At 34.8% G+C, this 24,311-nt stretch overlaps 1 protein-coding gene across 2 annotated transcripts in view; it reads left to right on the top strand.

Annotated features, from left to right (window-relative positions):
* LOC121374538 (ubinuclein-1-like) overlaps window positions 1–24,311 on the top strand; it is a 42,183-nt gene that overhangs the window by 664 nt on the left and 17,208 nt on the right. For both annotated transcript variants that reach the window (XM_041501643.1, XM_041501642.1), the window contains exons 2-10: window positions 8,357–8,467; window positions 12,336–12,440; window positions 14,248–14,391; window positions 15,239–15,292; window positions 16,569–16,693; window positions 18,168–18,459; window positions 21,174–21,241; window positions 22,244–22,413; window positions 23,363–23,432. In XM_041501643.1, coding sequence (XP_041357577.1) covers window positions 8,357–8,467; window positions 12,336–12,440; window positions 14,248–14,391; window positions 15,239–15,292; window positions 16,569–16,693; window positions 18,168–18,459; window positions 21,174–21,241; window positions 22,244–22,413; window positions 23,363–23,432 — 1,139 coding nt within the window. The remainder of the gene's footprint in view (window positions 1–8,356; window positions 8,468–12,335; window positions 12,441–14,247; window positions 14,392–15,238; window positions 15,293–16,568; window positions 16,694–18,167; window positions 18,460–21,173; window positions 21,242–22,243; window positions 22,414–23,362; window positions 23,433–24,311) is intronic.

Here is a 24,311-nt window from a genome sequence, read left to right as displayed (position 1 = left end):
GTTTTAACCATACTGGAACGTTTCATATGATTCTGCTATTTTACTGTGCTCGTGATATACACACTACTGTGTATTTTACTGACTGCCATGTTGGATGGTTCGGCCTGACCCCAGGACAAACATGCACAACTTGCCAAGTCGATCTTTATTTAGCAAGTGCTTGTTATTCGTTCCTTGCCTACAACTTTTTAACATGCATCGAAAAACAACTCGTGTTTTGATACGTATTTGGTACTTTTTGTATTTTGAATGATTTTTGTCAGCACATAAATTGTGTTCGGTACTCATGGGATTTTTATTTTTAATAGTTTTATCATTTCAATTGTTTATTAGTTATGCAATTAACCTAGTTCCTACAGACGGAAGCATAAGAAGGTGTGATAATGTTGCCTTCGCTCCCCGGTTGTCATGAGTAGGCTGTAAAGCGGGGGGTGAATGTTGTCAGTTGTTTCGGCATGTACGAATTAAAAAAAATAAAAAATCTGATCCATTATTTCCATATTGTTAATTTTCTGATATTGATTGTCAAACTACGATATAGATCGCCAATTGTTGATCGATTGTCAATGTATTTCGATATGCTGTGGTTGCAACAAAATAGGCTATGTTCTATTTATAGAACAACTCACTGCAATTAGTAGGTGCAGCGGAGAGAGGGTTCTGTGCGCATTTGGACAGCATCGATAAGCAGGGGGTGCACCGGGGGACGAATGTGTGATTGTGGTGATTCGTTATTGATTTTATTGATTTAATATTGACATAGCTGGCAGGGAAAGGTTAAAGGTCACGTGCTTGCGCGGCTCTTTAGTTCATCAGTGCGTGGTCTAGCGAACTCGGCCTTGTTTTGCGATTTTTAGGATTCGATGCGCGCGCGTTCATGTGTATTGTTGTGTGGCGGCCGGGTTATCGTTGCACGTACTGGCTAGTCATGCATGCGCGCATACGCCGTATGTGCGCGCACACACGTGCATTGTTGGATTTTGGTAAATTAAGGTATTTTGACTTGTGTGAAGTTCTGATGTCATTTATTTGTAGTTTTGACGTCAATCTACTTATTTTTGAAAGTACTTCTTTAAAATATGGTGTTCATCAACTTCATGCTGTATAATTGACCAAGATAATTAGGCCCTAACAAGAAATATCATTTGTAGTCCTTCCCACACTGCCACACTGCCACAAGGAACGCCTTTTTTTCATACTATGGAATTTACTACAAGTTAGGCATATTTATTTCTGAGCCAATTGTTTTCTAAACTGCACACAATTATTCTTATTATTATTCTTTTAATTGTGTGTGTGTGTGTGTGTTTGTTATTTCCCAAACAATTTTACTTTTGTTACTGTGTTAGTCAAACCGGAAGGACGTTCCTTTGGCATTGTCCCTAACCGTAACTCTATTTATTATAAGTATTTATAATCTTCTTTATACATGGCAGCAGGCCCATAGGTAAGGGGGGATTGGACAATGCCCTCAACAGGATTGAGAGTTCCGCTGAAATGAAAAAAAAAGAAAAGGATTTTATATATAAAAGTCCTTGTCCAAATGACCGGGATAATGTAGCCGGGTTTGCCACCCGTCGGACACTTCAGTCACCAAATCATTTATAGCAGTATGGTTAAATAATAACAATGTATTAAAGGGACACACCCTAGTTACGTTTATTTGTTAACCATTACGGTGTTGTTTTTCGCTATTAAACCCCATTTTTCACAAATAAAATTGGGAAAAATATCCGCCCGGTCCCCCCTTCCCCTAACCCTAACCCTAGCCCTAACCCCAGCCATAATCCCAACCCTAACCCTAACCCTAACCCTAACCCTAACCCTAACCCTCAACCCTCAACCCTAACTAAAAATAATAATGGAGGGGACCGGGCGGATATTATACCTAAAATTGCACTTTACTTACATTTTATTATTTAGAATACACATTTCCATTCTCCTGAAGTGCTTTTTGGTAATCCTGATGTTTGTAAAACCACGAAATGCATTTTCTGCATTTTTTCACAAGACGTGTTGTCGAGAAAAAAACGTTAAGCAAGCGAGGTCCAATCTATTTTTGGAGGGGATATTTCCATTTCAATGTCACAGACGTTGGTATATCACGTGACCGTTATCATTTTGGTTCGGTTTGTTTTCTCGTGCACGGTTCGCGCAATCAACATCCGATTTGTTGTTGTTCATTTGTGAGATTTTCTTCACAGTTCGTGAACATTTTCAGTAACAATAAAGTTCAGACAAGTAAGTGTCTCAATACAAAACGTTACAAACCCTTAAAACCAATAATTTTGCTAAGTCTTACGATATCTGGAGAGGGGATACAACCAGGACAGAACAGTTGGAACATGTCCAGGAGAGGTGAAAGGAACGCACTCCAGTCTGTGAAATTTGTCGTGACGTAGGCATTGTTGTGCTTCAAGCGACATCTACCGGTGACATCAGAATACTAACTTTCAAAATTATTTCAAGCAATTGGGACATGGGGATTCCCATGGTATTTATCGATATAAAACCTGCTTTTTCACTCCATTTGATAAAAACGTGATCTAAGTGTGTTACAGGTTTGTAGATTAACCAAATTATAATTTATTTTCGCTGGATGGAACTAGGGTGTGCGGCTTTAATACTTTAGCACCATCCGGTGACTACATACATACATACATGCAAGCTTCTATGGGACAGGAGCGCCTTTCTAATTTGGCACTCTTAACGATTCATTATGACCAAGATATAGATGTGAACGAGTTTGCAACATTATTCGCCCAACAACACCCGAGGAAAATGCAACTAGACTCTATTTATACAATGAAATGATATATCTTATGTAAGTTAGGGAGCAGGACATAGCAAGAACGTCTGTCTGAAGTTCCATTTGCTGAATGTTCGATCCTCTTAAGTGGACCCGTTTTATTATTTCCTTTCCCAACCAGTGTTCCATAACTGGTCCATCAAAGGACGTCGTGTGAGCTATCCTGTTTGTGGGATGTGGGAAGTGCATATAGAGATCCCTTGCTATTATTTGGAAAGAGAAGTCATGTGGCCAAGTGTCGATATAACTGTGCGTTTGCCATCGAATAACCGCTGATTAGCAGTCAATGTGTTCCAGTAGCCTTAAATTTGTTACAACTTTTGCCATGTATCATTTATTATAAATACATTGGTACGACCGAAAAACATGGGTTTTTTTGTCATGGCTCTGTGACCAGGCCATTTTACATGCATACCACAACTTGATGCAACTTGTTAACATATATTTCTCAACAAACGTTAATGTATTATTCTCGAGTTTAATCGGCGTCATCACATTGTTTGGCAAGGAGTTCTATATATATATATATATATATATATATATATAAATACCCCCCCCCCCCCCTTGCGTTGAATGAGTTCCGTCTACATGAAATTTCAATCCCCCTCGCTAAACATATTGGCTACGGTCCTGAACAGTGACAAAGGAAAGTCCTACTGGACACAATTTGTGTTATCAGTGTAATCACTGTATCACGTTTTTACTATACAATAGTGTAGTTCCATTTTGCATATATATTTTGTTCTTATAAAACCACATTATTAACAGAAATGTGGTGCAAATTGTAACATTTCCAAAATTTGATGGTGATTTGGACACTTAATTGGAGAATATACTCAACGGGCAACAAGGTAATAATGTTTATCTTGCATGAGTGAATTTACATCAATTCACAAGTGCAAGATAAACTGTATTGCTGAGTAGCAAGTTGGGTATTCTGTTTATTGCTCATTATTAATATTTATCATTTTATGGAAGATATTCAAACGATACTGTTATTGTTGCAATATTGAAAACAAGTTTGCAAGTTGAGAACAAGAGACTGTATTGCATCATAGCTATGATGTACGTATCGTTGGTGGCGTAAGTTAGATGTTGACATGACTGCCACAATGGAAACTATTTTTACACTTAATTAAGCGCTGCACACTAACATGATCAGCTATCGGTTTTTCTGCCAGAAAGAAATATTTGGGTATGGCACTATGGAATTGAATGCAACCACAGTCAACTGGGGGTATTGGAGGCTTCCCTAAGAAAGAAGATGGGTTACATTAGGGTTAGGGTTAAGAAAATCATATAGTAATGATGAGAGTAATAAATTTTGTCGAAAAAGTTAACCTAAAAAAATAAAATCTGCCAAAATATTTGGATATGGCGCCATACCCATTTTACCCTCTGGCAGAAACCCTGGCTATAACAAACAGTTTGGAGCTTTACCATTAACTCTGTGTATTTAGTAGTTCTAAACATATTGATAAACAAGACATAATAATCTTTGTATCTTGTTTGACAACCCGACTAAATGGATAAAAAAACAGTTACGGTTGTTTGTTGTTGCCTAACAGTTGTGACATCAAAGCCTATAGTGAAGAACTGATTATGACATCAAAATGCATCTTGGGGAAGAAATGTTTCCTTCTTTTCCTAGGGAAAGATAATTTTTCTTTCCAGACTTCTCTCTGCCTATATAGATATCATATATAGGTAATAAATTCACTTGTAAGTCAGACAGTGTGTGAGACATCAAGGCCTACAATGTTTCTGCCAGAAAAACATTTTTGGGTATGTCACTCGGTTAATGTGTGTGCTGAATGCAACTGCAGTTGACAAGGGGTATGGGGTGCCTCCCCCCAACAAGAAAATAGGTTAGGTTTACTTTAAGAAAAGCATACAGTAATGATAAAGAGTCATTAATTATAAATGTGAAAAGGTCAACTTTAAAAAATAAAATTTGTAAACAATTTGGGTATGGCACCATACCCATTTTACCCTCTGGCAGAAACCCTGGCCTATTCTCACATACATATGCATACAAGCTTTTTTTCTTCTTTTTTTTTACTGGGAGCAGTTTTACATGAATTACAATTAATATTATGAGTAGAATGATGGAAATACATGGTGAAAAGCTTTTATGCCGGCTAATTTTCCCCGAATATCTCCCATCATTTGTGCATAACCGATAAATGGGTCACACAAACTTTTAATTCTCAGAGGCCTGATATGCAAACACTGGTAAATATTCTAAACAAGAAAATGTATTTCCATTGTAATTTTAATTTTTTAAAAGACTGTTGAAACATCTTACATAGGCTGCAAATGCGGCAGTTTCTTTAATAATACTGGTATTTTTTTCTGAATTTTAAATATAAACAAGATCAGTGAACATAAACATAAGATAAAGGTGGAGGGGAGGGGGCATTTGCTGAATTAAATCTCCGAATTGGACAAAAACAAATAAATCCAGGTAACCCATTTCCTTTTTGTGTGACCCATTATATTTAAGTAAACAGTGATCCAAATTTTACACAAACAAAAAATAGATTACACAAAATTAGATTTGTGCGAGCAACACGTGAATGAAACTATCATTCTCGTAATTTACAGAAGCCAGTGTGTGTGTGTATATATATATATTTTTTATTTATTTTTTAAATTATATTTAATACAACCAGTCATCATTATACCTTCTTGGAGGCCCAGTGGTAAAGTGCTCACTTGATGCATGGTTAGTGTGGGATCAATCCTCGTCGGTGGCCCCATTTGGGCTATTTCTTGTTCCAGCCAGTGCACCACGACTGGTATATCAAAGGCCGTGGTATGTGCTATCCTATCTGGAAAAGTGCATATAAAAGATCCCTTGCTGCATTAGGAAAGATGTAGCGGGTTTCCTCCGATGACTACGAGTCAGAATTACCAAATGTTTGACATCCAATAGCCGATGATTGATTAATCAATGTGCTCTAGTGGTGTTGTTAAACAAAACAAACTTCTTCATCTTGATTACACCTTCTGGGGTGGGCTTGAGGTGCTTGCATCACAGGATTGAAACACCTCAGTGGATCCGTTCAACTTATTGGGTTTTCTCTCATTTTAACCAGTGCATCACAACTGGTCAAAGGCTGTACGTAGTATGTGTTTTCTGTCTGTGGAAAAATGGATATAAAAGATCCCTTGCTGCATTAACTTATTAAGAAAAATTTTACATAGCGGGTTTCCTCTATTGACTAAGATTCAGAATTAACAAATGGTTGACATCCAATAGCCGATGATTAATATATCAATCTGATCTAGTGGTGTCGTTAAACAAAACAAACTTTACATTATACCTTATATTTATACTTGGAATATTGAGAAGGAGAATTAAAAAGGATTTTTATTTTTGAAAAATAGTTTTTAAATAAAACTAACTTTTATATACATGTGTATGTCAAATCAGCCAGGACGTGACATTATATATTTTGAAAAATAATTTAATATATACTAAATATGATATGAAATGTGGCAAAGTAGTATTTTCATATGCAGTATATTATAGATATGATGTCCTGATACCTAATTTTTAAATTTGGTATAATGGTAATGAAATACTACCAAAAAATAAATGTCATCTCCTGGCTTACAAAAATTCTTTTTTCAAATACATCTGTCATTAAAACCCATAAAACGTAAGTAAATTGGCAATATATGTGTATATATATACATTCATATGCTTAAGGGTGTTAATGTTAAGCTATAATAAAAACTTAGTTTAACAAATCATTTTGAAATTTGCAAACCCATGGACCAGATGCCATGAAATGGCCCATATCCAATGTGTGTTAATGTTTGCAGCACTTGTTTTTTTATTTTACTTTATAGCATGTATACACATGTATGTATGTTTTCGTTCAAGATTGGTGAATTATTGGGAGGTAAAATCCAGTTTGGGCTACAACATATTACGGTGACAACAAACACCCTGTTTAAACACAGACACACGGTCTCACTGATATTCTAAACAAGAAAATATCTTTGATAAGTAATTTCTGTCCCCAATATGGCTCGGTTAATTGGAAACCTCTTACACTGGAAGCAAACTGGGGACAGTCCCTTTAATCATATTGGGATTAATTTGGTACTTGACATACAAATACACACAAAAGTATCGTTAGAAATAGATAATATAATCAACTGCATAATGGTTGTATATTGTAGACATTCATTTTACGTTGTCACGTTGGTGGTGTTTGTAAACAATATATTTGATACTGAATCAGAGAGTGACAGTCAAATTGTATATTTGATCCGTCTGATTTAAGATAAATAATGTGGCATAGATTTAAGATAAATAATGTGGCATAGATTTAAGATAAATAATGTGGCATAGATTACAAACGGAAGTAAAGAAACTGCTGTAATTGCCTACGGCAGTCGGCAATGCTGTGGAGATCGCTGTGGAGGTTTTAGTTTTCCACGACACATTTTTGCTTTGGAATATATTAGGTTTTTAAATGGTATGCTTTTTGCCTTGGACATGTTCTTAATTGCAGGGGTTGGTAAAGGAGTTCTATTTAGATACTAGATATAAATACATGTATCTTTAAAATAAATGCATGTTCATCCAAAATATTTGGTATTGTTAAATGTTTTCCTTTTAGGCCACTGAACTAATTTGTTGATTATTATCAGGAAAAAGATAAAACTGTAAAAAAATTATCTTATTTTCATATTCAAAACTGTTATGGAGGCTTCTTTGCAGTGTTAAATGAAAAGATTACAGTGACAAATCACAGAATTTCTAGATAGCTAATCTTTAGAATTTATTTAGTGTTTATTGCCTATGATATTGTAAAACTACAAAATGCAGCTTCAAAGTTGTCCCGACTCATGATTGCATTCGATTCTCAATCACTATATCCTATTTTCTTTTAATTTTAAACATTTGTGGGGTCTATCATTTTTTAAATATGACAGAAAAATACTATGTAAAGCTACATTAGTTACGCTGACTACAGCTTATTCAGAGTGCTGTGATACACTGTAGATGTTCATTCCTGGCTTTGGACATTCTCTGGGTCCGAACATGGGGCCCCTTCCAAAAGAAAGTTCCAATGAATATTCTCAATTTCTGTTCTACATATTCCCAATTTATCTGCATTTAATTAGGTCTGTTCTAACAAATTAATGTAACAATGATGTATGTCATCATTCAGTAGCCTGAAATAAATAAGTATGATTTACTCACAATAATTTTCCAAATTCCATCAGTCAGTCTGCCGAAAAATGCTGGATGGATCCATGACATTTAATAACATGTGATCATCCAGGGAACATTTTGTTTTCAAAATGTTGATTAGTGATATTTCTAGTCAGTTGAAAATTGGTTAGCAACTAACGTTTAATGTTTTAAAATTGTGTAGTGATACCTAAAACTTGTGTAGCGAATCGCGACATGATATTGAACAAAATGTTATCTGTAGCTGGCACTCGATACACCCTGATACACCTATAGATCCATCTTGGACATATCTGGTTATAAACCACACTTGATTTTTGTTTCTGTAGAAGAAGTTGGCGGAGAAAGTGAGTCTCGATCCTGATGATCCATTTGGTGAGCATGACGCAGCTGAACAAAAAAAGCTGGAAGCCATTGCGAAGGCATTCGAGGAGAAATACGTACGTTTGGTCTTATTTAATAATTTAATACTTATGTTACATAAATACAGGTCTGATTAGGCAGCATATATATGCATATACGGAAATGGGATCGGATGTAGGGTTCACATATATGTACTCAAACATATAATAATACATATATAGCAACAGGTCTTTTCCAGTGTAATAACTTTTGGTGGGAGCACTATTTTTATCAACTTCTGCATACAGTTTGGCATACAGGCATCCTTTCAATCACAACATTACACAATTGAAGTAATCATGTCCATATCTGGATGTCTTATCTGTATCTCTGCCAGTTGCAAATTTTAGCAATTGGCAAATTTTATTTTAATTTGGTGAAAAAAAATATTTGTAATTGATATTTTGTTGCAAAATGGCTATAGGATTTGCATATAATTTTTTAGATAATTTGGTAACATGTTTTGGTTACCCAGATTTAGCCCTGTGTATGCTTATCCAGATATATATGCAAACATCTCCATTGCAAATAATAGCAATTTGTGCCATATCTGTATTATCATATATATACATGTTACATTGTATGTATCCATATAAATATATATCATATGTGAACATAGCTTATATATCATCTTAACAAGCTACAAATAATACTTATTTATAGAGGTGCACATATCACATGTTGCAACATGCATTGAAAAGAAGAAAACTGTAGTTATGTTTATATTGTGCATTATTAAAGGATCTAGACGATGATGCATGAAAGGAGTTTAAAAAACATACATGTACTGTGTATATTAGAAAAGATAAAATTTAATGTATTGCTCGTGATATCTTTTCTTTGCTATTATGAAAAACATAGTGGCATCTGTGGAAACTTGCCATGTGTACAAACAAATACAGGACAACGAAAGAAAAGAATATTTGGGTTTTAACATATGTTTTGCATTACTAGATTGTTTAAGTTGATGGTATGACAGTCAATGCCCGGGGATAGAAACTAACATTGGTCCTTTCGCCCCAGGCAAGTAGAAATCACCAGTTCAGTTTAAATTATGCTATTGATAGTCGCCCTGGCTAGTACTTCTGATCAGATGTGACCCACCATGATACCAAGATAGACCTACACATAGACCTACACAATTACAGTTTGAATTTCATTGGCTCGAAACACGTGGGTGCTCAAGAAAGTGTTCGACACATCAGCAGTGTTTCTGCCAGAAAGAAATTTTTGGGTATGGCACTATGGAATTCAGTTCAACCACAGTCAACAAGGCGTTACGTTTAGGGTTAGGGTTAAGAAAATCATAGAGTAATGTCCCTTAATAGCTACCTATTATACACATAGGTTTAATCTCCTAAGAATGTCATAATAGTAGGACTAGCAATTTTTCTTCACTACTATAGTAACTTTTGTAGGCTACTAGTCCTCCAGACCAGTAAAATAGTTCTTAATTTCTACCTCTGATGCCATATTTTACTTAAGATGGCTATAATTCCACAATTTGTCAAAAATTCTGTAACAGTGTCAATGTCATATTTGTCATACAAATCTTGGAATTTGAAAAGGTAATTTTCTAGGCCTGGAATGTCCTGGAATTTGCAACTGCTGTTTTCTAGGTCTAGAAAGTCCTGGAATTTTAAAAAGGTGTCGTTTTTTAATCCTAGAAAATCCTGGAATTTCAAAATGAAAGTCGTGGAATTTCAAAATGTTATTTTCTATGTTTGTAAAGTCATGTAATTTGAAAATGTACTTTTCTAGGTCTGGAAAGTTGTGGTGTGATTCAAGTATGACCATCAGGGTGTTATCAGCTATGTTTCTAGACTGATAATCGACATCATTCTCCACCATTCACAAAACACTGTCATTTTTTATTGCCAATTTTGGTCTAAAAAATTCCCAATCCGAACGTAAATAATTCCTTTTTACTGTATAAAGATATATATTTTTTAATGATACAAAACACTTGACAAACGCCCTTCCCTCACTCATAACATTTCATAACACAAAATAAATATATCACTATGAATAAATTACAAGTATATATGTAGTATTACTAGTTTTTAAAATGAACCTGAAAATTCCATTTTTTTGTTGTAAAATGACGCTAAAATTCGCCAAATTTAAGTCAAGTAAAATTTTAGAAATAAAACCCTGTCCATATTAATACTTAATATGTTGCTTGACAAGTAACAATCCTGATCTGTAGCTCTCACAAGTCTACTTCTGTGTAACACATTTTTCATTGTCACTTTAAATTAAGGGTATCATTTAAATATAGTCACAACAGGTTGTGCAAAAACCTGTAACTGGTTTATCCTAATTTTAAATTCTCTGGGGCCTGCAGTCATTGCAGACAAATCCTTAAATTTTTTCAAAAAGTTCAAGGAAAGCCTAAGGGAAATGCTGTCTAAAAAGTCGTGGAACTTGGTTGATGAGAGAGTGTATGAACTCTGTAATGATGTAAAACTGGTATTTAACATGATAACCCCATACATTTTTTATAAATATACAGAACTTCACATACATTGTTTTTGCTTCCTATTTATTACACAAGTTTATTTTGCACAAGAATATATACATTGTACCATGAGATCCGCGTAGTGGTCGAGTGGTATGTTCTTTTGCAAAATAAACTTGTGCAATAAATAGGAAGCGAAAACAACATACGTGAAGTTCTGTATTTATTACATACCTTCTTTTATGTTTTACAAAAACGGTTTTTAGTTTAACGTAATAACATCACTTTGTTAAATCTATGATCAAATTCCTTTCATGGATTTGCTTAATGTTAAGAATCATGCTCTGTGGCAGCCTTGTGTAATGTTACAAATACAATGTGACGTAATTTGTAAATCATAGTCAGTAAATAAGGCACTAACTGCAGTAAAAATAAAAAGGGAATTCCCCATTTAAAAATTCTGGTCCAGATACAAAATAAATTTATCACAAGGCACAATATTTCACGAGAACCGTTGTTCTGTTCGCGTGTCGGTTACGCAACTTTAAAATCACGAGAACTGCCAATCGGTTACGTGGTGAACTATTACATTCTAAACTTTAAAGTACCATATATCAGTAATGAAAGAGAAAATCAGTTTGTTTTTAAATACATTCGAACCACCATTGTAGCACAGAATCGTAGTTCAAGTGTTTTAGGATTAGGTAGGCCTAACTTATAGGTTACGATAACTGTATTCACGTAACTGAACAATCAGTTACCTAAGTAAAACTCACGTGAACTGACTTCTGGTTATCACATGGTTTGAAAATGTCTTTATCACTATAGTAAGATTGAATAGGTACATGTATGTAATAAATATTATTATATCACAATATTCCTGGGTCTGTAGAACCCAACATACTACAAAAGTGGGTGTTTTTATTTTTATTTATTATGACCGGCCTCGAGGTGTCATGGTTAAGCCATCAGACGTAAGGCTGGTAGGTACAGGGTTCACAGCCCAGTACCGGCTCCCACCCAGAGCGAGTTTTAACAACTCAGTGAACAGGTGTAAGACTGCTACACCCTCTTTTCTCTCACTAACAACTAACCAACTGTCCTGAAGGAATCGATAGCCCAATTAGCTGATGTGTATGTGCCCAGGACAGCGTTCTTGAACGTTAATTGGATATAAGCATAAAAATAAGTTGAAATGAAATGAAAGTCATAAATTGTTGGGTTACTCAGGGTTTGATAAATCCACTAGCACTCTGTCCCAGCTAGTGAAGTTTTGGTTTGGGCTAGTGGAAAATATCAACCATATTACCATAATACTTAGGGCACTAGCCAAAGCTTCTGTGAGGGTTAGCGACTTCCTCAAAGATTTGTTGAACTCTGGGTTACTACATATCAGTCTGGCTACTTCTGACATATTTTTCATGTTTATTTGTTGATTTGTGCAGGCCCCCAGATTGAAAACACAAGGAGGCTGTGACCGGCTGAGTGACCTTGTTGACTTAGGCGATGGGTACGATGACACTGACCATTTCATCGACAACTCTGAAGCAGTGAGTAGTTTACCTAGCAAAGTGATTACAGTTGCTCTGGTATTTTTATATATAATATAATCACACTGTGAGTAGTTTACCTAGCAAAGTGATTACAGTTGCTCTGGTATATTTATATATAATGTAATCACACTGTGAGTAGTTGACCTAGCAAAGTGATTACAGTTGTTCTGGTATATTTATATATAATGTAATCACACTGTGTGAGTAGTTGACCTAGCAAAGTGATTGCAGTTGCTCTGGTATTTTTATATATAATATAATCACACTGTGTGAGTAGTTGACCTAGCAAAGTGATTGCAGTTGCTCAGAGGCAAAATTCACAAAGGTCTCTTAGGCTCTGCTAGACAACAAAGCATCCTCTTTGCAAGTATTTTAGCATTGCATTGCGAGATTGCAAATTTGCGAGAGTTTATTGAATTAGGCCCCTGTATATATAATGTAATCACAATGTAATTCCAGTTGATGATTTTTATTTTTAAGAACAGTCTTGAAGATAATTTTTGCTTTAAAAAGAATAAATAAATTGTTATTATTTAAGAGCTATTTTGATTTGGTATATACAGTGTAGATATTGTAGGCAAAAAGGCATTCAACACATATGGATCTAATAAATACTCTGTGAAACGGCAAGATTGAAAAAATAAAACTGTTAATCTATACAGGATAAATAAAATAGCTGATTACTGCTGTAACATATCAGCTTTATCTTGCTCAGGTTGAATGGCGAATGTCGCTCCACAGATCCTCGCAGTATTTGGCATTCTTACCATTGCAGGATAATGTTGATATCTTAAGAAGAAACCAGTTATTCTCTATATACCTAAGGATGAGAGAATTATAGGTTATTAAACAAGCTTCCATTTCGTATCGAGTGAAATAATATTCAGTTGTCACAAGTTTTAACGAGTGACAATGAAAATTATTTCACGAGGGACGTAAACATGATACGAAATGGTAGCAAGTTTAATATCCTATTTATTATCCATACTCGATGTTAATTTATATCACTCAACTCGTTTGGTTGATGTTCCTGTAAGGTTGTAGTGCACCAATCGATGACATCACGAAATGTTACATCCTACTTGGCGTTCTAGTGGGACATATCCCTTTGATATGTACCAAGAGATTTTTAACCATATGGGTAATAAAGCTGTGATCTACACACTATACTCATTGAGTAGAGAAAGAAATATCTTGATGGCCATCTTTCATGGGATAGCTCTTTCTTATATACTTGAGTATGAGACGAAAGGTTGTTTCTGATTAGTGTATTATAAATACATGTACGTAGCTTTGTTGACTGTTTCGAAAAGAACTCGGCTGAGAATAAAAATGAAAATAGACTAATATTATATATATCCTCAGTCAGTAGAGCACTCGCCATGACTGGTATATCAAAGGTCATGATATGTGTATGTAAAAAGTTGATGGCTGCCAATGGAAAAATGTACCAGATTAGGGCTAGCTATGAGTAAAAAAAATATCCAGTAACCAATGATTAATAAATTAATGTGTTCTGGTGGTGTCATTAAACAAAACACACCTTTTTCCTATATATATCACACCAAATAATTATAAAAACTATTTATAATCCTGAATGGATGTTTTTTTTAGCAAAATTTAGCAAAAAGATGAAAAATCCAACACAGTCACTTTAGACTGTACGTTATCAATTTGTAACATACTACAGCTATCTCTCTGATTGGTTGTAACTTGAGGTTGGTAGCACTTGAATGTACTTGTAATGGTAATCATTGTTATTCAATTGTAGTTAAAATGTTATACATTTCTATCTTTTTTTTAGTATGATGAACTGATTCCAGCATGTATGACCACAAAACTGGGAGGTTTTTATATCAACTCGGGCCATCTTGACTTCAAGTATATATCGGATGATTCATCGGAAGAATTCCAAGTGAACAACAGTGTGAAAAAGAAACGAGTGAATGTGAGGATGCATACTAGTAATCATTTACTGATAGCTTTGCAAAAATGTATAATACTTAATGCAGGTCACGTGCAATTTTATTGCATCATAAAAGTTGGAACCTTTATTACTTATTGCTTTGTTTTATAGCTTAGAATACACTTGTTTAATAGTGACTGCAGATAGAATTGTTCTGACTGCAGGTAGTATTGTTCTGTCTGCAGGTAGACTTGTTCTGACTGCAGGTAGTATTGTCCTGACTGTAGGTAGAATTGCCTGACTGTAGGTAGAATGGTCCTGACTGTAGGTAGTATTGTCCTGTCTGCAGGTAGTATTGTCCTGGCTGTAGGTAGTATTGTCCTGACTGTAGGTAGAATTGCCTGACTGTAGGTAGAATTGTCCTGTCTGCAGGTAGAATTGTCCTGACTAGGTAGTATTGTCCTGACTGCAGGTAGAATTGTCCTGACTGTAGGTAGTATTGTCCTGACTGCAGGTAGAATGGTCCTGACTGTAGGTAGAATTGTCCTGACTGTAGGTAGAATTGTCCTGAGTGTAGGTAGAATGGTCCTGACTGTAGGTAGAATTGTCCTGACTGTAGGTAGTATTGTCCTGACTGCAGGTAGAATGGTCCTGACTGTAGGTAGAATTGTCCTGAGTGTAGGTAGAATTGTCCTGACTGTAGGTAGAATGGTCCTGACTGTAGGTAGTATTGTCCTGAGTGTAGGTAGTATTGTCCTGACTGTAGGTAGTATTGTCCTGACTGCAGGTAGAATTGTCCTGACTGCAGGTAGTATTGTTAGGTGCTGTATGTTTTATTATATGTGTAACCAGTGGCTACATAAAAATAATGAAAATGTTCTGATTTCAGAGAATTGATTCTGATTCCGAATCCGATGAAGAACAGCCAAAGAAAGGACCACAGGTAGACTGAAGTGTTCTTTTAAAGTAACAGCAGGGCTTCTATAATTTTTATAAAATCCACTAGCCATGGGATCAGTGATTAAAATATTTTACTAGCCACAATTAAAATTCACTAGCCCTACTTTACTTTAAGTTAATACAATTTTACTAAATAATAATAATAATCAGATATGTCGCCTAAAGAGGGAGATAGAGCTTAAACACACTAACACTGGGGGTTGGGTAGGAGCAGAATATTCATATTTATAAAATAGACTTAGCTGCAACATTTGACTTCTTTTTTTTCACTAGCCATTGGGCATGGCAATAGTAATTATTTACTAGCCCAACACTGAATATCACTTGCCATGGGAGTGGGGCTACCATAATCTAGAAGCCCTGGTAACAGACTCTAGTTTTTAAACACTGCGACATATTGTTCACTTTTAAAGCCATTTTTTTATTTTTTTATTTATAATATTCATTTTCATGTACCTGAAGTGGTGTTGGTCATCCATGTTATTGTAATGCCCCAAAATGCATTGTTCATAATGATAATGTTAAAAATGTACATTCATCTGAGAAGTAATTGTTATCAAGACAAGCTCTAGTTATTTTCAAACTATTCCCGCATTTAAACATCACATACTTTTGCTGCTCTTTGTTATTCAGATGTGTCTGCGACTTCTAATAATTAAAGGAAATTGACACAATTCTCAAAGCTATTGGTGGCATTATAATTACTGTAATTCAGGAAATTAATATCCTGTTGCGAATGTGGGTGTGTGTGTGTGTGTGGGTATATGTATATTGTCACAATATTTATAAATATAGACTTCAGTGGGGAAAAAACAAGCACATCAGAAACTTGCAATGTTTACCAAGCACTAATGGCAGACGGGTTAAACAGCAAATTTTCACATGTTGCTAGTGAAACAGTTTGCAATGAACATACTGTTTTATTTGCAAACAGATTAAATACAGAATAAAGGGGATAAGCCAGTCAACTAAAACAGCCCTGGCCTGGCGCTTATGGAGTCTGGACCGTATGGGGTTTCCTGTCTTTATCTGTGTGGTCCTTAACCATATGTCTGACACCGTAAATAAAATGTGTTGAGTGCATTGTTAAATAAAACATTTCCTTCGTATCGCCAGGTTTATTGTCTGGCATGTTCAGTTTGCATCTGGATATGCTTGTTTACATAGAGATCTAGCAGCATTTCTTTTTAATGTTGCACTGAGGGGAGATAACATGAAAAATGCAGCAGATAAATATGGAGCGTGTTGTTTTATTTTAGAAGAGGAAGTTCAAGGATGGAGTGGAGGTGGAGCGTAAGAAGAGGAAGAAACTGCTGCTGGGTCCCGACGGAGAGAGAATCAAGATGAAAAGAGGACGGAAGCCGCTCGATGACAAGCTCAAAAAGTAATTAACCTTCTGGGGAACTGGATTTAGCTCAATCGCTTGAAGTGCTTGCATTGCAGAATCGAACCACCTCGCTGGATCCATTCAGCTGATTGGGGTTTTTCTCGTTCCAACCAGTGCACCACAACTGGTCAAAGACTGTGGTATAGCTTTCCTGTCTGGAAAAGTGCATATAAAAGATCCTTTGCTGCATCAGGATAAAATGTAGGGGATTCCTCTGATGACTATGAGTCAGAATTACCAAATGTTTGACATCCAATAGCCAATGATTGATTAATCAATGTGCTCTAGTGGTGTCATTAACCAAAATAAGCTTTAACTTTTAATTAACTTTCTGTAGGCAATACATCTTGCAAGCTGACACACTGTATAGGGTGTACACCATCAAATCAAATCCTATAGACAACAGTAGTAACATGTGGCTAAAACTCCTACCTGCAGCGTGCCAGTCGACATATACACCATGGATATAACTATTATAAGTACTACCACATGGCTCTCCACGGGTTTCTTAAAAGCTAGTAGCCAACTGGCGAGTACACAATATAATGAACCTAGTAAGCATAATCATCAGTTATTAATATCTTAATAATTAGTATAACAGGATTTCAAAACAAATCATATTTACTGCAGCTTAGATTGTCAGAATTTGTTATAGATGCCTTTATGTTTAGCCCTTTTTTTCACCTGAGCATGTGTGGTATGATATTATGTACAGGAAGTTTACTGGGGACATTGCCATGCATTTATTTTATCAAATTATATATTAGGTAAAACTGTGGTGAGTGGATGAAGAGATTTGGCAACTGAATATATGTCGTTTACTAGCAGCAAGCGAAATAAAACCTAAGCATTGAGCCCTATACCAATTATTTTTGCTTGATAACAATGGCAGAATATTTTGATCATTTTGAGGAATTAATAGCTGATTGTAACAGATAATTTGATAATAAATTACCGTTTTACCAACAGACATCAGGAAATATTGGGATATGAATCATTGTTTGTTTCAAAAAGTGGTAGTGGTGTCGTGGTTAAGCCATCAGACATAAGGCTGGTAGGTACTGGGTTCTCTGCCCAATACCAGCTCCCAACTAGAGCAAGTTTTAATGACTCAGTGGGTAGGTGTAAGATCACTACACCCTCTTTTTCTCTCACTAACCACTAACAATTAACCCACAGTCCTGGACAGACAGCCCACATAGCTGAGTTGTGTTCCCAGGACAACGTGCTTGAACCGTAATTGGATATAAGCATGAACATAAGTTGAAATGAAAAATTATAAGGGAAGTCGTCAAACCAGCCACAGAACAGTTAGGTTTTGTTTTCAGATTGATCTTTCTTTTCGTTTTCCGGATTGCCGATGGCCTTTAGTTAAGTTAATGGGTTAAGAAAAACAGGAACATAAAAAAGAAATTGGGACATAACTTGAATATATTCACCTGATCTAAAAATAATCTATATTTTGTTTTAGAAAAAAGAACTCTCCCACCGTGGCTGAACTTCTGAAGCAGCAGACAGCGTCTACCTCTACTCCTAGTCACGTCGTCAACGGCTGCAGTGACGATGTTGAGAACACTGTCAGCAGCAGACAGCTGGAGAAGTCCATTGAAAGCACGTTCGACGCTGTCCTCAGCGAAGCAATGGGAGGCGACTCCGGAAGTCATGACGGAACTGACAAGAAGCCAAGTAATCCCGAATCCATCATCCCTCTACCTCTAGACCTGCCAGCCAGCCTAATAGACATAATAGAGCAAATAAAACAGGTATTAGTTTAATAACATTACTCTTATAGATATAATAGATCAAATAAAACAGGTATTAGTTTAATAACATCACTCTTGTAGACATAATAGAGCAAATAAAACAGGTATTAGTTTAATAACATTACTCTTATAGACATAATAGAGCAAATAAAACAGGTATTGGTTTAATAACATCACTCTTATAGACATAATGGAGCAAATAAAACAGATTGGTTTAGTAACATCACTCTTATAGACATAATAGAGCAAATAAAACAGGTATTGGTTTAATAACATCACTCTTATAGATATAATGGAGCAAATAAAACAGGTATTGGTTTAATAACATCACTCGTATAGCTATAATGGAGCAAATAAAACAGATTGGTTTAATAACATCACTCTTATAGATATAATGGAGCAAATAAAACAGATTGGTTTAATAACATCACTCTTATAGACATAATGGATCAAATAAAACAGGTATTGGTTTAATAACATCACTCTTATAGACAATAGAGCAAATAAAACATATTGGTTTAATAACATCACTCTTATAGATATAATGGAGCAAATAAAACAGATTGGTTTAATAACATCACTCTTATAGACATAATGGAGCAAATAAAACAGGTATTGGTTTAATAACATCACTCTTATAGACATAATAGAGCAAATAAAACATATTGGTTTAATAACATCACTTATAGATATAACAGAGCAAATAAAACAGATTGGTTTAATAACATCACTTATAGATATAATGGAGCAAATAAAATAGATTGGTTTAATAACATCACTTATAGATATAATGGAGCAAATAAAATAGATTGGTTTAATAACATCACTTATAGATATAATGGAGCAAATAAAACAGGTATTGGTTTAATAACATCACTTATAGATATAATGGAGCAAATAAAACAGATTGGTTTAATAACATCACTCTTATAGATATAATGGAGCAAATAAAATAGATTGGTTTAATAACATCACTTATAGATATAATGGAGCAAATAAAATAGATTGGTTTAATAACATCACTTATAGATATAATGGAGCAAATAAAACAGGTATTGGTTTAATAACATCACTCTTATAGATATAATGGAGCAAATAAAATAGATTGGTTTAATAACATCACTTATAGATATAATGGAGCAAATAAAACAGGTATTGGTTTAATAACATCACTCTTATAGATATAATGGAGCAAATAAAATAGATTGGTTTAATAACATCACTTATAGATATAATGGAGCAAATAAAACAAGTATTGGTTTAATAACATCACTCTTATAGATATAATGGAGCAAATAAAACAGATTGGTTTAATAACATCACTCTTATAGATATAATGGAGCAAATAAAATAGATTGGTTTAATAACATCACTTATAGATATAATGGAGCAAATAAAACAGGTATTGGTTTAATAACATCACTTATAGATATAATGGAGCAAATAAAATAGATTGGTTTAATAACATCACTCTTATAGATATAATGGAGCAAATAAAACAGGTATTGGTTTAATAACATCACTCTTATAGATATAATGGAGCAAATAAAACAGATTGGTTTAATAATAATAGAGCAAATAAAACAGATATTGGTTTAACTCTTATGCATCCAGCTTTACAATTTAAAAACATTTTATCACAGTTTCTGTGAAATTTGTAATGTTGAATCTACATTTTTCAACCTCAAACTGTAAGAAAACAACTAATGTAACACTGTCTTGATGTATGTAATATATTTTAGGATATCCTAGTTTGTCCAATAGCCTAATAAAATTTACACAAGCACTTAATTAATATTTTAAAATATTTTTTAAAACCCTTTGAACACAGTCGTTGAAATCATTGTTTATGACGCTTTCAGTAAGTTTATTTTCACTTTCACTTTCACAACAAGTAATCCCAACTGTCATCTTCTTCAATATCCATACCATCAGTTATTGTTGTCGACTAAATCCTTTAAAACTTCTTAAACTTTCATTAAGTAATAATGTCCATGTTTTGAAAGAAATATTTTACAAATATCAAGTAATAGAATCCATGTGTGCATGTTACATCATCAATAATGTTTACACATACTTAGACCTTTTTCTGGTTTTCCTTTTGATATTGCAATAACAACTTCAATACAAATACCAGTCAAAACATACACTGAACATGTTCCATTGTTATTCTGCGCATTCTAGTGTCAAGATAGATAACTCCTGTCAATGTTTACAGCCATGTTTGCTAAGATCAGTTGTGACTCGAATAGGCTTTTACATTAGTTTTGCATATATCAGTCGATAATGGGAGGGTACTGGTTTGTTGATTAGATTTATAAATAGATGATTCTGTTCGATGACAAGGCACTTGCCACTTGTGTGATATGTCATGGATCTATTGCCAACTTAGTTTGGGTTTCCCAGTCACTGGTAAATCAAGATACTATGGTATGAAGAAAAGTGTTAAAAAAGATCCCTTGTTCTTGTTCAGCAGCAGTTGACTATGTGACAGTTTATGCTCTCACTTTATAAATAAAATGTCAAAATTATCATAATTTAGACACCAAATTGGCAGAGGTTAAAACATATTGACCTTTCACAGAAGAATCATTACTTTAAAAAAAAAATTGTATGATGTCTGTGAACATCACTGAAATTTTTTGTAGCACTTCTGTCTTCTTTCTAACACTTTTTTTTTCTTCTCTTTAACACTTGTTTCATCTTCTTTGTAGGCAGCTCGTGAATCTCGGGAAGGAAAGTGCAAGTTTTTCTCTGGGAATGTCAACAAACTGTTGTTAGAGTAAGTTTTTAGATGTATGTAAGGAAACCATGTCTGGATATTTTAGTAGTCTGTCCTGTATTCAACTAACAGGCATCAAAATAAATCAAGAGCCATTGCTCAGATTACCAGAATGTTACTATGTGACAACAAAGTCTAGAACAGTAGGTCATTCGCGACAATATCTCATTAAATCTTCTTCTTCGTCGTACGCTCAGACAGTGACCCCAGTGGCTCGAACAAAAGCTGCTGTATTCCGTAGGTTCTCCAAGGGGCCAAAGAGTTTCTCCTTCAGGGGTTCATCTGAAGGTTAGACTGTCTGATTAAATAAAAACAACAAACACACTGGTCAGTTGTGTTTAAGACTCTTACCGGTCCAATCGGAGGGAGCTATGGATTTCGTTTCGGTCCGTCTGTCTGTTTGTCCGACATATAGTTTTCCAGACTTTATTTTTCACAATGCCTCAATGTATCATAATTGAGCTGAAATTGTGTGTATAGTTTTTTTCATGTACTGTTAAGAACAAGTTTTACTTTCTTGGTGATTTATCCATTTTTGAAAGAGTTACGGCTTTTTAGAGAGCCCTATAAGTTCCACAATCATATTACATGATGCAGATTGTCACCACAGATGAGAATTCTCTGTAGCTGTGATATTAATCTTTTGGGATTGATCCCCATCAGTGGGCCCATTTCTCATTGCAGCTAGTACACCACAACTGGTATATCAAAGGCTGTGGTATGTGCTATCCTGTCTGTAGGATGGTGCATATAAAAATTCCCTTGCTACTAATGGAAAATTGTGGCAGGTTTCCTCTCTAAGACTAAATGTCAAAATTACCAAATGTTTGACATCCAGTAACTGATATTTAATAAATCAGTGTGCTCTAGTGGTGTCGTTAAACAAAACACAAACTTTTGCTATTAATCTGTGTGTTATTGGTCTTATTAATCTGTTTGTAAGTTGATGTTAATCTGTTATTGGTCTTATTAATCTGTTTGTTATTATTCTGTTTGTTTCAGTATTGAAATTGGCTCGCGTCAGATGGCGTTTGGTCACCGTACAACTATATACACTCACCTGTCGTCCTTCCTACCATGTAGCAAGGAGACGCTAATCAAACGAGCCAAGAAACTTCGACTTGGGCAGCAGAACGATCAACTCAGGAAACCACTCAGGAAGTTAAAGGAAGGTGAGGTCACGTAAACCACACATTGCTACACAGTTACATCGTGTGTGTGTTTGTGAGTTCATGTGAATGACACATTATTATAAAGTGACATAGTGAATATGTTTGTGATTTCATGTAAACATACACATTATTACACAGTGACACCATGAATATGTTTGTGAGTTTATGTGAACCACACATTATTAGACAATGGCACTGTTTGTGAATTCATTTGAACCACATATTATTACACAGTAACACCGTGTATATGTTCGTGAATTCATGTGAATCACACAATATTATACAATGACACTGTATATGTTTGTGAGTTCACGTAAATTACACATTGACACAACCACGGCTGGCTCTGGGTCAGCAAAATATTTCGCCAAATTGTCTATTAAATTTCAAAAACTGCAGAAACGCACTTATTTTATAACAAAATATCAATTATTTCATGAAATTATTTTGCTAAATTAAAATAAATTTTGCAAAATGTTGTTGAAATTCGTAATTGGCGAATTTGGCGACTGTCGGACTGTACAACGTGTATATGTTTGTGAGTTAATGTGAACTACACATTACACAATGACACTGTCTGTGAGTTAATGTGAACCACACATTACACAACGACACTGTCTGTCTGTGAGTTAATGTGAACCACACATTACACAATGACAGTGTCTCTGAGTTAATGTGAACCACATATTACACAATGACACTGTCTGTTTGTGAGTTAATATGAACCATACATTCTTACAAAGTGATCCCGTAAATATATTTGTGAGTTTATGTGAACCACATTACACTGTCGCATAAACCTGTAAGTTGCAGGTTTATTAAACCTGGTTGCTAGTATTTTGTAATCATGTCATGTGTTACAGAATGAGAAGGCCGGATTGTAACTTTAATCTAAAACTAAAGTGAAATACAAAACATGTAAATGTTGACACTTTGCTCATGTTTTCAGTTGTGGACAACGTGATGCCATTACTCCAGGAACAATACGAGGCAGAACACCAGAAAGCTTTACAAATGAGGTACCTGTATTGTTCATATTATAGCTACACTAATTCAGTTTTATATTTGTTATAGCAAAAAACAAGTACCCATCTCTCACTGTTTTCTTTCCATTTTGCATGACAATCTGCACCAGTTTTGTCACCTCGTGATTATTTATCATTGAGTAATCTCCCTTTGATCGCATGGATGCTATTTCTTACACTTGAATTGTGTCTGGTAATTAAAAAATAAAAGATACACATGATAATTGTGTTCGTTAATAATTTGGATTAATTTCACAAAACAAATTACTGGAAAATCATAAGTTTCATTGTCTGTTTGCGGTGCTAACAGTGAATCAAATACTTACAATTTATTTAGAAATTTATAAAAATAGCCAATATTGATTTGTTGATTTGTGTGTTATAAAGAAATAATAAATAAAAATGGACGACTTTTACAGAAGTCATACACATATAATAAAATGGTGCAGCGATGTAAAATAGGGTATAAATAGACGCTTGGTTAGAAACAAATGTGGATTTCCAAACTCATCCTTGTTTTTCACCAAGTTAAAATGGCAATGACTTTGCATTGCAGACAACATTGTATGGTGTTCGAAATATTTCATGAATTTGGAGATCAACATCATAAACTGAACTGATGTGTCAGTCACCCGGCTGGCTGGTGCTAGTAGTGGGTTTTGGTATTGACTTGCCTGGCCACTTTTTTTTTTACCCATTTTGGCAAGCCTGCGAATGCATTTCTGCAGCCCATAATATTAATTGGGAGGGGTGGAATGGGTGATAAAAATGTGCAAAAATTTAAAATAAAATGTTTGTCTTTTTCTTACAACCAAAACTGGTTTTGTCCTACAACTGAAACCATACTGATTCAGTGGTTAACCACACATCAGT

Source organism: Gigantopelta aegis, chromosome 6 (genome assembly GCF_016097555.1).
Source record: "Gigantopelta aegis isolate Gae_Host chromosome 6, Gae_host_genome, whole genome shotgun sequence".
In the NCBI taxonomy this organism is placed as follows: domain Eukaryota; kingdom Metazoa; phylum Mollusca; class Gastropoda; order Neomphalida; family Peltospiridae; genus Gigantopelta; species Gigantopelta aegis.
Note: the sequence above shows the minus strand (reverse complement) of the source record. Positions and strands in the feature narration are given on the sequence as shown.